This window comes from Plasmodium malariae (genome assembly GCF_900090045.1).
Source record: "Plasmodium malariae genome assembly, contig: PmUG01_00_8, whole genome shotgun sequence".
Lineage (NCBI taxonomy): Eukaryota > Apicomplexa > Aconoidasida > Haemosporida > Plasmodiidae > Plasmodium > Plasmodium malariae.
This window is the reverse complement of record NW_021638326.1, coordinates 147,586-164,988: the sequence shown is the minus strand read 5'-3', so window position 1 is coordinate 164,988 and position 17,403 is coordinate 147,586. Positions and strand designations below refer to the sequence as shown.

General features: G+C 19.3%; 2 protein-coding genes and 1 pseudogene across 3 annotated transcripts; 2 read left to right on the top strand and 1 right to left on the bottom strand.

Moving 5' to 3' along the window:
• Positions 1 to 572: 572 nt before the first annotated feature.
• Positions 573 to 3,200, top strand: PmUG01_00023000 (STP1 protein; the record flags this gene model as incomplete). The annotated part of the gene is made up of 3 exons (XM_029006988.1): positions 573 to 593; positions 724 to 1,801; positions 2,071 to 3,200. 3 exons carry the CDS (start codon positions 573 to 575, stop codon positions 3,198 to 3,200), a joined length of 2,229 nt encoding a protein of 742 aa, XP_028859297.1.
• A 4,155-nt stretch (positions 3,201 to 7,355) lies between these two features.
• On the top strand, positions 7,356 to 8,303 carry PmUG01_00022900 (annotated as a pseudogene). The gene is given in 3 exon segments: positions 7,356 to 7,712; positions 7,727 to 7,948; positions 8,037 to 8,303. Coding segments are annotated over 3 exon segments (846 nt in total).
• A 2,749-nt stretch (positions 8,304 to 11,052) lies between these two features.
• On the bottom strand, positions 11,053 to 11,878 carry PmUG01_00022800 (fam-m protein; the record flags this gene model as incomplete). The annotated part of the gene is made up of 2 exons (XM_029006977.1): positions 11,053 to 11,664; positions 11,792 to 11,878. 2 exons carry the CDS (start codon positions 11,876 to 11,878, stop codon positions 11,053 to 11,055), a joined length of 699 nt encoding a protein of 232 aa, XP_028859296.1.
• Positions 11,879 to 17,403: the final 5,525 nt, after the last annotated feature.

Here is a 17,403-nt window from a genome sequence, read left to right as displayed (position 1 = left end):
TGTAACATAATAACAAACATACAATAAGTGTTAATAATTATCTGGTTTATAGATTATTTATCTTTCAAAAAAACTTGAACAAAAAGAATTGTTTACCTTAATACACAATAGTATTTATATACTTTATTTTGCGTTAAAAAAAAAAAAAGAGCCAAAAAAAAAAGTAATAAATTGATTAATAATACTTATATATAATAAATTTTAACTTATTTTACATTTAATTTATATGTAATTTTTTTTTTGTAAGTTATTGGGATTCCTTTAATGAAGGTCATATAAATTTTATACACGAAAATATACCTTACTCTCATTTAATTTCAAAACATGTATAGGATATATATTAAGTTGTTTTATATTTATTTAACGTAAAATAATATAGAACTCTCAGAGAATAAATAATAATAAATTTATTTACTTTATATTTCTAATATAAATTACTACGTAGCTCATAAATATGTAATTGCTTTTAATACATCTTCATATTTAAAATACGCTACTGATACAAAGTGTACACGATCAATTTTCTTTAAGTTTTTTATTTTGAACGAACTAGAGCATCAATTAGGGTCATTATGGAAAATTGTATACCTAAGGTAATATTCATTTTTTTTTTTAAACTATTAAATTCATACATAAATTATTTATTTATGATAAAATATGTGACAATTCAATTAACGTAAAACATAATACTTAGGTAATTTTTAATAATTCTTTTAAATTCAGAATTTCACTCTTTCTGGAACGGCAGGATTTGGGCTAACAATTACACAACAATTTAGGACTATTAGAGCTCACATACAAAATAAAACTAATTTATTAAAAACGGCAAATAACGAAGATTTGTTTAGAGAAGAATGCATAAATTTAGCTGATTATCTAATTGGGAAAACGTCTCCTCCTCGGTATACAAGTCAACATATGTGGGAATCCTTATTAAAGTTTCAACTACATCATTACTTTAAGGGTATAACTAATTATGGCGGATGCCCCATGATCTTAAGAAAAGAACATAAAGAACTTTTAGAATTAAAATATAAAGAAGAGGATTTTTGTAAAAAAAAGACTGCCGATTTGAATGTAATAGAAGGCATAAAAAAAAGAAACTCAGGTAAATGTGAAAATGCATGTTTAACGAAATGTAAAGCATATAATAATTGGATTAAGCAAATTTATAATGAATTTAAGGAAAAGAGAGACCTTTTCAAAAGTTGTTACAAAATGGAACCAAGAAAAAATACCAAAAAACTAACTAAAGAATCGATATGTGATATAATGAATGAAGAAACTTTTAAAGAACTTCCTTATTGCTTAAATGTGAACTCAGTTGAAAGTACTGGACATTTACGTGAAAATGAAAATAAAATTTTACCAGAGAAAAGTCAAGATACCCCTCAAATTATTCCTAAACCTCAAGGTCAACAAGAAAAACATTTGATATTTACACCCGCAACTAGGGATGAACAACAACCAGAAATTTCACCAGAGTCTCCAGTACAACATCCCCCAGAAGATTCACAAGAACTTCTACAACATGTTTCATTAGAAACAGCTGAAACTGAAGCTTCAGACATGCAAGATTCAACTAAAGAGACCATTGATATACAACCTATAGTAATAACATCATTAAAAACATCTAGAGATCCTGATAATGCAGACATAACTTCAGCACGTAATAATAGATTTCCCTCTCCAGTTATTCAAGAAACACAAGCATCGCCTAGTCGCAAATATACTGAGCTAACTCGTCAAGCATCAAGTTATACCTCAGTCCAATTTCCTCTTAAAAATCTCCATAGTACAGGTATTACCAAGTCTACTTATATTTTTAAAATTTAAATAACTCTAATAAATAACATATACCTACGTATAAATTACAGCTATAGGCTCGGAAGTAAATCCAAATGATAAATATATATCACCTATTTTAAGAAGTTTCGTAATTATTATTATATTTTTACTTTTTATTAAAGTAATATAGAAATAAAAATTTAATTATATGATAATAATTTATTTATTGTAATAGATTATTTTATAAAAATATTTTTCTTATGCCATAGTTTGCTTTAATAGAAAATTTAAAAAAAAATAAAAAGACGAGAAGAAGACAAGTGAAATTTCTCAGATTACTAGTACCTTCATTTTCTAAAAATAAAAGTAAGATATTAATAGATGATCATTTAGATCAGCCAATATATGATGAAAAAGAAATCATAAAAAAAATTAAAATAAATGAACTTACAAAAAATGTAAACTTGTCAAAGCAAAAAAAAGACAGGTCCAAAACCATAATAGAAGTACATATGGAAGTACTAGAAGAATGCAAAAATGAAGAATGGGAAACCAAAAAATTAGCATTCTTAGAAATATGTATAAAAGAGTTAGAAATATCACAGTGTACATCGTGTAATATTTTAAAAAATTCTGAACTAATGCAAAATATTGACACATGCAGTGATAATGAAAAACAAAAAATTCTATGGAATGAGTTGATAGAAGAACATAAAAATCTTTCTGAAAAATTAAAAAATGAACACTGGTTTAATAATATGAAAAAGGATTGGAAAAGAGAACAAATTCACGAAAAAAAAGGTGAAGCATTAAATAAGGAATTTTCTAATGAAAATAAAAATATATTATTTTTAGAAAGAGAAAAAGATCTATGGAGACAGTGGATATCAAAAATGCATGCAACTTTAGAACATCATTTGGAACAGGACGGGCTTAGAGGATTGAACGTGGAATTCCACAATGTGTTAGATGAATATGTAAATGAAGAAACCCAAAATAATGTTTCACTACTAAATACAGAAGAATTGAAGCAGAAAGAATGTTACAAAGATTTATATAAGTATATAAGAAAAAAATTACTAGCAAAAATGTGCATACTAGTATTTATGATAATATTGGAAGAATGTAAAAAAGAGGATATTATAGAAAATACCGAATCATATTTTGATAGTTCTATAAATGAATTAAAGAGAGAAGTAAATTTAGGGAAAAAAACAGAAATTGCGAATAATTTAATTGACACTGACAAAAATGCTTTGAAAAATAAAGAAAATATTGATCATAAGGAGGAACCCAACTTTAGAAATGAAATATATGACTGGACAAGGGACGATGACACATACGTAAATTTCATAATTAATGATGGAGAAGTAAACAAATGCATTGATGTACCAGGAAAAAATACATTATAAATTTATAATATATATACATAATATATTCTTATAATATTTATTCATAATGAAATAATACATATGAAACATATTTCATCAATTATTTTGATATGAGAGGGCACAAATAATTAGAAGAATGTAAAGTGTAATATAAAATTAAGAAAATTTCTCGTGAAATATGAAGATTGGAATGCAGATACATAAAATATATTCTAAATATATATACATTTTTTTAATGCAGTAAAAATATCTAAAGGAACCATATATTATTATTTGATTCAATACAAGTAGCACGATATTTATACATATATAAAATAAAAAAAAAAAAAATAATATTATATGAAAATAGTAAACTTCTCAGAAAATATTAAGAAACTGAAAAATATGAAAAATCAAAATCACTAATTTCGTAAAACTATTTTTTGAATTAATATAATATTATTACATAAATTTATATAACAATATTTTATTCTATTACTAACTGTAGTGTTTCTTTCACATTTAGAAAGATAATTATATTGTGTTCATTAAACATTCCCATTATTAGATTGTTCCACGTTTTAATCAATATAATAAATTTGTTAGTAATAAAAGAAATATGTTAAAATATGAAAATATAAGGACAATACATATATAACTTATATGAAAAAGGATATTATAAAAAAAATGTACTATATACTTAATGATAATATGTTAGGGGGTTATGAGTTAATAGATGATCTCTGATTGAGAGTGTTAACTTATTACAAAATTTTAACACTTTATCTGTTATATATATCAGCATTTTTTTTTAAACTAATTATATTTTATTAGAATAAAAACTTATATTTTAAAATTCCATTTAATAATAAGATATTTAGCTTTTTTGTTCATAATATATATGTAACATAAAAATTTTCACACGAATTTTTATATACTGATAACATTAAAGTTTTTTTGTTTTCTTTCTGGAAACTTTTAATAAAATGTATTTAATAGATCAATCAAATTATTAAAACTTTTTAAAAGGGAATGTAATAAAACTATGCTGAACGTCCTGTTTTTTACATTAATTTGTATAAATTATTCTTTTTTGAAAAAAAACATGCACAAATATAAAAATAATTATTATTTTTTTTTTTTCTAAGTTTCTACCTTATAGTTTAATATAATTTTTACTAAATCAAAGAAATACATATTAAATATTAACAGGTTGATATATTAAATAATTCTAAATCAGTAATCTTTAAGATTTTTTTAAAAATAAGTAGAAATGAAAAGTAATATAGTTATTTTATAGGAATTTTAAAATAAATCACATATTTTTATTTTTTTCTTTTGAATATAATTTCTAATTTTCTTTTTATTAAGTTATATTAATAAAAAACTTTCAATTATATTCGTTTTACATTTTGAAGAGAATTTATATATTTTGACGTACATATTTTTCCTTTTTTTCTTTTTTTTTTTGTAATTACAGAATACCATTTCTTTTTTATCTATTCTTTTATAAAATTATTTATTATTTATATCTTTTATATAACTTTTTAAATTATATTTATATATATTTATAAAATAAACTAATATTAGATTTATGAGGGGAAATATAAAATCCATGTAGATTTGTAATAATTTTTTAGTGTTACTATAAGCCATAAATTTAATTGTATTAATATTTTCTATTTACCGCTTTATATTACGTAAAAATTATAATAACTTAACTAGGTTTATTTTTTTAAATAATATTATTAATGTAGTAATAATATTAATAATTAACATATTTTTTTTATGCAATTATAATTATTACGAGAAGGCAGTATAACTATATTTCAAACGTATTTGCATCTTTGCAATATGATTACCTTATAATATATAAAGAAAGTGTATTATAATATATTAATAATATTTCTTTAGAATATAATTAATTAAGTTATTATTTGTATTATCATTATACATATTTCAAAATACTTGAATAAAATTAACAGAACTTATATATTCTCATTTTATATTACCAGTAACAAAAATAAAATTCTCTTAATGTTTATTAAATTAACACATATAAGATAGTTTACAATAGATATTTTTACTCTTTATAATATAAAATATATATTTAATACATATTTAATTAATATAAAATGTAAACTACAATCACATTAAATATGTATGTTTCTTATATACTTTATGTATTATATGGCAGTTAACAAAATTTTTTATTTTACTTCTAATCTCTTAAAGCGTTTGAAAGTATATCAAAAATAAATTAAATACAAATAATTATAAAAAAATATTGCTACATATAAACCTATAAATTTAGTTATATATTAGTACAAAAAAAACTTTCAATACAACTATAATTTTTGATAATATATACTGTGCATTTTGACATGTTTATTTTATTAGTTAAAACAGATTTTAAAAAACTAAAAAAAAGACATGTTAAAGTTATACATTAAAATATAAAATAAGAAAAATAAAACATCTATTGTAAAACAACATTTAAAAAATATTTAACATTTTTAATAATTATGCTAGTATATTATCTTCCTAATAGTTCATGAAAAAAAGACGATTCTTTTCACACATATAGTAATAATAAAGAAATTTTTTTTTTTTCACAACTTTTATTTTAAAATATATTTAATTACATGCTAAATACTTTAATAGAATTAAAATTTAATAACATATGACTTATATATTATACTAAAAATATATAAGCCTAAAAAATTTTTGCAACAATTAGTTATATAAAAAAGGAGAAATTATTTACTATTATTTTCTAAGTATCTTCAATAGGTGTTTTTTATAGTAGAACTTACATGACAAATAATTTAGATAAGTTGAATTGTAATGAAATTTACAAATTGAAAAATAATATTATACCACTATCACAATTATTTTATTATATATTAAAAGTAAAACATGAATTATATATATGTTTTCTAATAGGATGTATTCTCCATAAATTATAATAATTAATTCTAACTCTTATTTAAATCGACATTTTTATGATGCTACATATACAAAAGTATCACGTTAATAAATTTTATTAATACTTTTATTACAATAGTTAAATTATTCTTCCTTTTATATTTAATTTACAATTATAATTAATTTATTATATAATAATAACTAATTTTTATGTATATATTTATATATCCATTATAAAAATATATAATATACTAAGTCAAATATAACCAAGAGTAAAGTAAAATGTTATCCTCCATATGCAATTCAATTAAGAGTATTAAGAGATTGTTTTATAATAATACGATATAAAGTGTTTATCTAATAATAAATTATAATTAAAGCTAATTCTTTGAAAAATAATATATATTTAATTTAACAAAAGAATACATATTGTCATATAGTATATTTATATTTTAGTTAAATTTCTATTTCATTTATATAAATTCTAATAACAATAAGAATGTCAAAGATAAATATTGTATGAGGCGATTATATTATTATAATTATAATGAAAATTAATTGAATTAATTTGAAAAGTATCATTTTAACCTTATGAACAAATAATCGTTCAAAAAAGGAAAAATTATGTACTTTTTAAAGATGGAATATTTAAGTATTTATAGTATACTAAAAATTCAAAAAATATTACTAAAGATATGTTCCATTATAATGCTAAATTTATATAAGTATTCACTAGAAATAACTTATTTTTCAGTACTACAATTCAATAAAATTTTATAGCCTTCCTCTGAATGAAAATATTAGGAAATTCCATTTTTCTCTGTACACTTTTTTAATTAATATAAAGTAATTCAATTTTTGATATCATTATATTTACGCCTAAAGGTTTATGTTATAATGTGTACATTGTATTCTATCTTATTTCAATTTTATGTAAAAACTAAAGAGTTGATATTAATATGGAAAGTTTTTTTAAATTCATCGTATAGTATATGGAATGCATCACATATAAACATTTGATCTATCATTTATTTATTTATATAAATATTAACTTGATGTGAATTTAATTTATATTTTTTAATTTACTTATACATATTTACAATGATATCCAAAAGTTCATAGAATTACATAAAATTTATGTTTTTGTTATTATAATTATATATGTTAATGTATTCAATAATTCGTTTTCCAACAAATAATGTGAAAACAAATTTAATGAAAATATAGATTTTTTTAATTTATATATTATTATTATTTTTTTATTTTTAGGATAATTGCGTGGAATTATTTTTTAAATATAAAGAGGAATTTGATAATACTATCTCAAGTGAAACACAGGGGAGTATAAATCCTTGTCTATATTGTAATATAAAAGATGGCAATTTAATAATTACTTATGAAAATTTTACTACTGCTTGTCAGAATATTGGTAAATATATAATTAAAAAAAGATATAGTTATAAAACTGATAGCAACAAATGCTGTAAATACATGAATTACCGGATAAATAAAGAAAATTAATATAGTAAGGATTATAGTTGGTTTAATGGATATAAAGAATTTTCCTCCAATATAGATAATACATGTATTCGAGAAATAAAAAAAATTGATAAACATATTTTGGAGAAACAAATCTGTACAATTTATATGAGGATTTTATGAATTTTACATCTCAAAAGGATAAAGCCACAATTAGTTGAGAAAATCCTAAAAATTGTTATAAATTTTACATTGAAAATTACAAGAAGTGTGAAGAAAATTGAATGAACGAATTTTTCGAAGACTTAAGCAATTTTAAAAAAGCATATGATGAAACAATGGGAGATGTATCTATATGTCCACATGTACCAAAAATTTTAGCACTTCCAAAATGTTATATGTTTGCTACTAGTTTAACAACAACTGTCATATTATTATCTTTTATACTATTTGTTTTATATAAGGTTAATAAAAATTATGCACAGTAGTGTGAATATTCTACCAAAATGAGTAGGTTCATGTTCATTAAAAATTACCTGCACAAAATAATTATATTTTTATGTATATATATATTATTTTTTCATATAGTTTACTCCTATAAAATCGTCGTTACATAGTCGCTTAAAAAGGAAAAAAATAATTGAACTTGAAGAAGAAACATAAGAATCCTTACAAAATATACAAAATGTAAATATAAATTATAGACAGACTTTTCATAATATAAGTTATCAACCTCACAAAGATCCTTGCTACAAAAATTACAGTGTATATTATGTCCATTCAAAAATCTAATAGACACCGATACGAAGGTTGAATACTTCTAGAAATATATTAATAAATAAGATTAACTAAATATAAAGAAATTAATACAAGTTCATAAAAATTACAATAATGTTAATATAAAAGTTATTCATAGAAAAGATTAACATGTATACACCACTAATATAAGAATTATTAGCAGAAAAATATACATATAGGTAAGATTTTAGTCAATGAAAAACAAATAATTTTAAGATATGAATATATAGTACAAGATTATTCAATAAATATTGATTTTCTTACATAGTAATGTGAAGTAATAATTATTAAATAAGTATTAAATAAATATAAGATGAAAAAAAAAGTATTACAAACTCAACCAATAATATTATTATATAAGATAAAAAAAAAAATTTCAAACTTTGATACCATTAAAAAAATTAAAAATTTATATAATTTTTTTATAAAAATTTGTATTTTAAATTTTTACTATTATTTTCCTCTGAAAATTATGTAGAATTGAAAATTTAACTCAATACAGAACAATTTCATCATTGTTAACTTCATATTTCAGTTATTATATATACAACTTTAGTAAGCATATTAATACATGATGATAAATGAGAAAAGTAATACTGTTGATGGAATTTAAATGGAAACATTTCTATCCATTATTTAATAATTCTTAAATATGTTTCTCTAAAGCAGTATACTTAATTTTTCGTTTAACATTTAACACCCCTTTATAGGTGTTATATTTATGAGGAGTAAACAAATGAACATATAATAAATAAAAAAAATATATAAAATTACTTTATAATTATAATTTTTTTATCAAAAACAATTATAATAGAAACAAATGCTATTTATATATCTATATTTTGTTTCTATATATACTAAAGCAAATATTCTGCAAATATTCCTGTAATTGTAGCAGCAAGTAATATGATAATAAGTAAAAAATAAGAAAAATTAAAAGATAATTATTATATTCTTAAGTATTCAAAGAAAATTCCACATTTATAGCCTCCATGAAACTAATTATATATGTAACTGTACATATGATATGTTATAAAGAGAAGCTCCTATTTTTAGTTACATAAAAATTTTAAATACCCTTTTATTTTGTTAATCAGAAATTTCAGAATATTCATTCATTTTAATTGTTGCACATAATTATATTATTCCCTAGATTTTACGATATATACTGATTTTAGATATTAATTTAGATATAACATTTGTAAGATTATACATAATATCACATTCAAAACAGTAAAAAAATAAATACATAATACTGAAATTTTTCAACATTACCAAAACATTGACGCGTTCATATAAAAATGATAAATACAAAAGTTTTTATAACAAGGAGCCAATTAATAGTATTTTTAATGAATATTTCTATATACTAATGATATATTTTATTTATACAGAAGTGTTCAGTAGGTTGTTAATACTACTAATATATATATGGACAATGTTTCGTTATATTTTAATTAACATTTTCTATTTTACTCTAATTATTTATTAGTTAATGCATATATATACATAGAGAACTGAATAATAAATTATACAGCAAAAGAAAATTACAAAATTAATTAAGTATCATCTCCTTACAAATTTGCTTATGTAATACTGACTTAAAATATTTTTAACTGAATTAATATATATAAATTGGTTAATTAGTTCCCTTACAGATTCAGCATATTTTAATAATATGGTATCTATAAAAATAAAAAAATTTCAGATATAAAAAATTTGCTTTCATTTATATTTAAAAATAGAAGAACTATATAAAAAATGTTTTTACAGCTTAAAAAGGTATATTTAAAATTCATAATGTATTCATTTATGCTCTTTCTTATTCATGCATAAAAATAAAAAGAATATTTATTTTTTAAATCAATAATATATACTTTTCTATTTTTAAAAAGATTTAATTCTACACTTAATAATATTTATAAGATTACAAAATAAAGTAAAATAGTATATGGGGTAAAAATTAAATTATTATCCATACTCTCTAAACTCAGAAACTTATTTATAAAAAATATTATTTTATTATATATTTATAATTCCTCACATATACCATGAAAAATAAAAAAAGATGTTTGTTTAAAAGTCTTAATTAATAAATATACGTTACATATTTTTAATTAAAATTATTTTATATAAAGAATATGATGTTTTTTTTTTTGAGTAAAATATATGTAATTCAGTATAATACATTCACTTTATCTGATTAAATAAAAAAAAGGACATTTTTATTTTTAACATAATATAAACTATGGGCTTTTCTTATTACTTCTATCAACAGTTATTTATTAATTGAAGATAAAAAATATAACTTAGGTAAAATTCGTTTAAAATACAAATTCTAATATGGAATCAATAAAATTATATTAATTTTAATATTATATATTAATTTTGATTCAATACATACAATGTTAATAACAATATATTTTAACACACGAATATACATATTAAGAAATACTATTTAATTATTCTTCAACAATAACGTATAATACAAAATGTAAAATATTAAAACTCACTAATAAAGAGAGAACACAATTTAACACTGTTCCTTATAAAAGAGATAGCGTAAAAACAATTGAATTTAAAGAATTAATATAATTATAAACGAGTTTATTAAGTATATAACATTAAGGATATTACATATGATAAATCATATTTATAGCTTATATAAAAATACATGTTGTTATTCATTTTACTCAGTCATCAACTTAATTTTTTTATACTTTTCATTATTTCTTAATATTCTAGGAATTATTATTATAATTAAAACAGCTAATATAATTATAAGTATTCCAAATGATATTAAAAAGGTATATTTCTCAGCACTCACATTTTGGAGAAGCGTTTTCATAGGACTCAACACACTTTCCAAATATTTTAATCCATCCAATATGGGCAATCCTACTCCCAACACGAATAAAAGAAAAAACAGAGTAACTCCAAATCCATAACTTCTAAACTTTTTTTTTTGTAAAGCTATATCACAAATTCTTCTATTTCTTTCAACAATATTATCATAATCTTTTTTCGTAATCCATTTTTTTTCAAAATGGAAATGTTTTCCATCAAACATTCCATTATTATAATCTATAATTTCAGTATAGTATCTCGCATTATTCAACGATCTTCTATTCAATTTTTTGTTTTTTTTATTATCGTGTTCTCCATTAAATGCTATATCTTCTTTTAAACCTAAAATATTTGAGGACATTTCTTGCTTATGTTTTGCTAATGATCGAGCATTTCTTGTATATATTTTTCTACCAACGTCGTAATTCTCACCAAAATATTTGTTAAAAGTAAGCTAATAAATTAAGTAAATATTTATTATTCAAAATAATAAATAATGTATCACACTAAAAATACGTACATTAAAAAAAAAACAATAAAAATATTAATAATATATATATCCTTAAATAATATTATAATACCTCATAATTGTTAAAATAGCATATCCACGCCGAAAGAATAAACGAAGCAATTTTGACATATAAGATTATTTTAATATTTTTTTCCATTTTATAGATTTTTTATATTCTCATATACATAGTAAGAATAAAATTAAAATTATAATAATATATATTTAATGATAAAGGTACTATATTTATTTTTCCAATTTTTTTTTATTATTTTTTCGTAACAACGTGATGAAATATATATAATTGTAATAATTTTATAACGAAGATCAAGAAAAATGATTTTAAATATATATTATAGAATATTTATCTTAATTGTATTTTTAAAAATCTAATTTAAGTTAAAATAAAATAATCTGAATTCATTCATAAATATCCATGATATATATATCAATTATTTAAAATAGTAGAAATATAAAATTTTTATATTTATTAACCTTTATCATAAAAAGAAAGATATATATTTTACTTCATGATGTTCGTAAGTATTGAGTTTATCTAATATATAGGATATATAGAATATAAAACGTTTATAATATATAAAATGTATCATTTCACATTTTAAACAAATAATTGCAAAAATTAATGATATTTTTCTATAAATAAATCTAATTAAATAAATATTATATAATTTTAATCCTTTTGATATTTATAAAATATAATGAATATTATAATAAATTGAAAATGTTAATATTGCTTACAATATATTTTGTTATATCGTTCGTAAGAGTTTCAATTTTTTATAAACTATAATATACATAATAAATTAAATTTATAATATGCTGCCTAATCTATAAAACAATTTTCATTTTAGCATTATATTTTCATATTAAAATGATTATTTAATTTTAATATATGTCTATATTTATAAAATAAATTGTTTTAATTCGACTTAATGCATATATATATTTGTTTTTAATTGAATGTAAGTATTTGTAAGAAATAACAATATAAAAAGAAAAAAAACTTAAAAATATATTAAAATTTTTATTTTTATGTTGTTCTATTTTTTTTAGAGAATATCTGCATAAATTTATCTCAATTTCTATATCTTCAAGTATATTTACATATAAGAAAAAATGAAACACATAAGCTCTATCAATGTTTAAAAAGCAATATTTGAAATATAAATGGCGTGATATTAATATACGAAATATTAATTTTAACATGTTGATTAAAATTAAATTTACAGAAGAAATTTTTTAATAAAGTTAGTATTTAATTTTTTCAAAAAATCAGAAATCTTCTTTAGTAAAACAATTTATTTTATTCTTATATAATTAAAACTTTTATAAAACATATATCTTAACATTTTAAAAAAATATATCAAAGCTCACATAATTAACTATAGCACAATAATATATTTATTAGTATATATGTATAACGTGAATATTACTTTACTGGAGAGTATTACTTATATTAAAAAATACTTAGCTATTATGATAAACACCTCCTTCTTTTACATACATTTTTTATCCCATTGTTTCTTCTACAAACATATTTGTACAGAAAAAATACAGAGTAGCACAACTGTATAAATGAATATCTATATATAAAGACATTATGGAATATATGTATTTAACCTAAAATTTATTTACATATTGTTTAATGGTTTATTCAATTTTATTATATATTTTTGATTAATTTTCATAAAGTACAAAATGTTTAAGGAATAACAAAATTAATAACTGTTCTTTTATATGTATCAATACTGTAAGAATTGTCACAAGAATTTATTCTCCCGGTACTGTCAAAAAAAAAAGGGGACAATAATTTTTTATTATAAAATTCCTTTTGTATTAGGAATTAATTAATTCTCATAGAATAATTTAATATATAACCAGTATACGCGTTATGTAATGATGCACGGAATTTATTTCCTTCTTTTAATTATAAAGGTACATGAATATTAAAATTGGTAATTTTCTATTAATAACTAATACTTAAAAGTAAAAAAATATTAGTTCATATGGGTAATTTCATCTTTAACTATTCAAGTATTCTATAAATATATTAAAAATATATTTATATGAAATATGATTTGAAATATATACTTTTCATAACAGTATTCTAAAAATAATATTTATTAAATATACTTTTGTATAAAACGTACATATTAACAAGAAATAAAATACATATATATATTTTTATTAAATAAAAAACTTCAAAGTGCTCTTAAACTAAAACTAATATATAATTAAATTGTTAAATAAATTCTTCATATAATCACTTGCAACCATAAAAAAACAAAGAATAAGTATGACTCTTAGAAGTGTAAATAGTTTCACTTCTTAGTTAAAGTTGTATTAATTGTAATTTAATACATCAAATTAAATAAAGATATGTAATTTATAATAAAAATTTACATAAATTATATATACACATAATTATTTCATATATTCCTCATACTTTTATTATAAATATTGAGTAATATCTATTTAACATTCCTATGAAACACAATATATATATTATATAGTTATAACAAGTGTGAACAACAAATTAACTTATAAGAGTACAACATATTAATAAAACAAATATAGAAACATTTGAACTGTTGGAAATATTTAATATGTATTTTTTTACTTTTGTGTGTCACTATATATAAGTACATAAACTAGTATGCATAAATAATTTTATATAAATAAAATGAAGAATTTAATTGAGAATATAATATCATTAATCAAAAAGTAGATCCTTATTATTTATTCAAAAAATGCTTTTCTAAAGCTTCTATATTTATTATATCGATTTTTAAACTTCATTGCAAAAATATCCTTCCTATATTTCAAGAATTTTACAAGAATATAAATAATCAATGAACTAGTTAAAAAAACTAACAAAAATAAAACGAAATAACCATAATATTTCATAAATTCGTATAAAACATGCTTTATTACTTCATCGCGTGCGAAAATATTTTTATAGTAAGAACATATAATAAATAACGGAAATCCATTAATAAAATATTTCAGGTAAAGCAAATATCAAATATGCACTCTTATAATCTTAACATTTTAATTCTTTTTTATGGGTAGAATCTGTGCATATCATATAAATATATATAGGACTAAATAACCTATATAATATTTTTTCAAAGAAATAATCTACCTCTTCAAATGTTTTCCATATAATTGATGTTAATATTTTGATTAAACCTTTGGATGAAGTTCTTATGTTAATTTTATTCGTAGACTCTCATTTTCCATCAAATTATGATTCGTCTTTATCGTCCTCGTTTTTTGAATTATAAAATTCATTTTCAAATAATATGTCTTTTAATTCTACATTTTTTCCATATGTCTCACCATATGACAACAAAATATCTTACTTTTTATATAATATTCTGTGGGTAATGTTCATTTTATGGAAAGAATTATCAAAGAATACTATAAGTAAAATAAAATATTTTAAATTCTAATGATGTTATATAATTATTTTCTCATATTATTACTACTATTATTAATGTACATATATACATAATATGAAGCAGTAATGAATATTAAGCAAATTTTCTTGGATGATATTATTATACCACTACTTAGTAATTATAACAGGAACAACTGTATAGAAAAGTATAAGACTTTTCACTAAAATAAAAAAATTCACTTTCTATTAATGTTATCATTATTTGTTCTTATATTATCTTTGTGTTTGTAAAGAATTCACTATATTTTCACAATGAACTATTACAGTGAGTATTATTTGCATTCTAATTTCTTTTACTTTTTTTTTTAAAAGTATTAAGTATGATAAAGAATATACAAATATGAACTTTAGAAGAAAAAATATCATTTTAAAAAATGTTTTAGTAAATGTTTTCAATAATGATATTTGTAGAAAAACGAATATTTTTTACAAGTAGTTTTAATGTAGTAAATATTGTTAATGTTTGGAATATACATATATACTTCCTTATATAACAATTAAAATTTTTATTATTTATACCTTTTAGAAATAAAATTAAATTGACCTTTTGATGTTTAACAATTTAATTTTATTTTTAAGAAAAAAATATATATATTTATATATACCCTAAATATTCACATAGAAATGTATATTAGGAATATAACTTTTGAATTTTTTCATATATCCTTATCAGAAAAAATATATTTGAGTTTTTATAATTTTTAAACATTATTTAATAATTAAATTATTTAAACCGTTAAATGAAATTTAAAATTAATTATACGAAATGAAAAAAAAAATAAGACAAAATTTTTTTTTCCACAAATTATAAGCTACATGTTAAATATACCTTGGATATTTGAAAAACTCATGCGCTATTATATTAAATTATGCATTCTTTAATTGAAGAAACGTTTATAATTTGTATAGTTTAAAAAGGGAAATTAAAATGAGCTGTTAAATAAATTTATATCTATTAATTACAAATAGAACCTTATAATTATAAAATTTATATAAATAGAATTTATTTTTTATCGCTAAAAGTAAATTTTTTAAAATAAACAATTTAGTTACTTTCCTTATTTTCCTTTTCTTTTTTCCTAAGAATAAAAAAATTCATATATTCTATAGAAATATTAATAATAAAGAAAAATTAATAATAAAAATATAAAAGTAAAATTTGTAAAAAGAATCTTTAATAATTGCGATAAGTTAAAAGAATTTTAAGTAAAGTTACTTAAAATATAAAATAATATCGTTACGAAATTTGAAGAATAATATATAATAAAAATTAGGAAAATATTTTATATATAATTTTTAATCTTGAAAATTCTATAAAAGTAAAAAAGATACATTTATTTTTTATTTATTTATAAATAAATACTATAAAAAATTAAGTATTATATTAAAAAATTTATACAACTAATATAAATAAAATAAATTAGTTTTTTATAAAATAAACCTATAAAAACAAAAATATTCATATTCCAATTCTTTTTTACCTTACTATTTGTTCCACTTATTTAATTACGATAATTACAAAAATAACGTATATTGAATATATATTTTTTATTATGCAATAATAAACTCATATTAATTTGACAAATCAATTTACTGCCATAAAAAATAAATAATAAAATGAAATAAAAAAGAAATTATATTTTTATTTACGTCATATAATTCATATTACCCTGTGGCACTGAAATAATATAAGATAATTATTTCTTTACTTCATGCTTTCATATATGATTAGGATATATATATATATATATAATACGTATAATAAAAAGTATTTGGAAATTTAATCGATTCAGAACCATAGAATATTCTATTACTTCACTTCCGCTTAATTTTTCGTATAGAACAAATTCGTAATTATATATAAAAATATAATGTCGTATCTTAATAACTATTGTTATATATTATGAGGAATACATAATGAAACAAATTACGTAAACTCATAACACTTCATTTAAAATTTTTTTTTTTATATTTTCATGTAACTAATTGAGATGGTTATTTTTAGAAGTATTTATTTTACTCTAATTAGTTTTTTTGAATTTTATATCTAATAAAATTATTCGCGTTATTTTAAATAAATTATTCATATTCATCCAAATAAAAGTATCATATATAAATAATTTACATTTATTTTCTAAATATTTAACTTGTTCCTAAGTAAATGTACATACTATAAATAAATAGTATTATTAAATTGATAT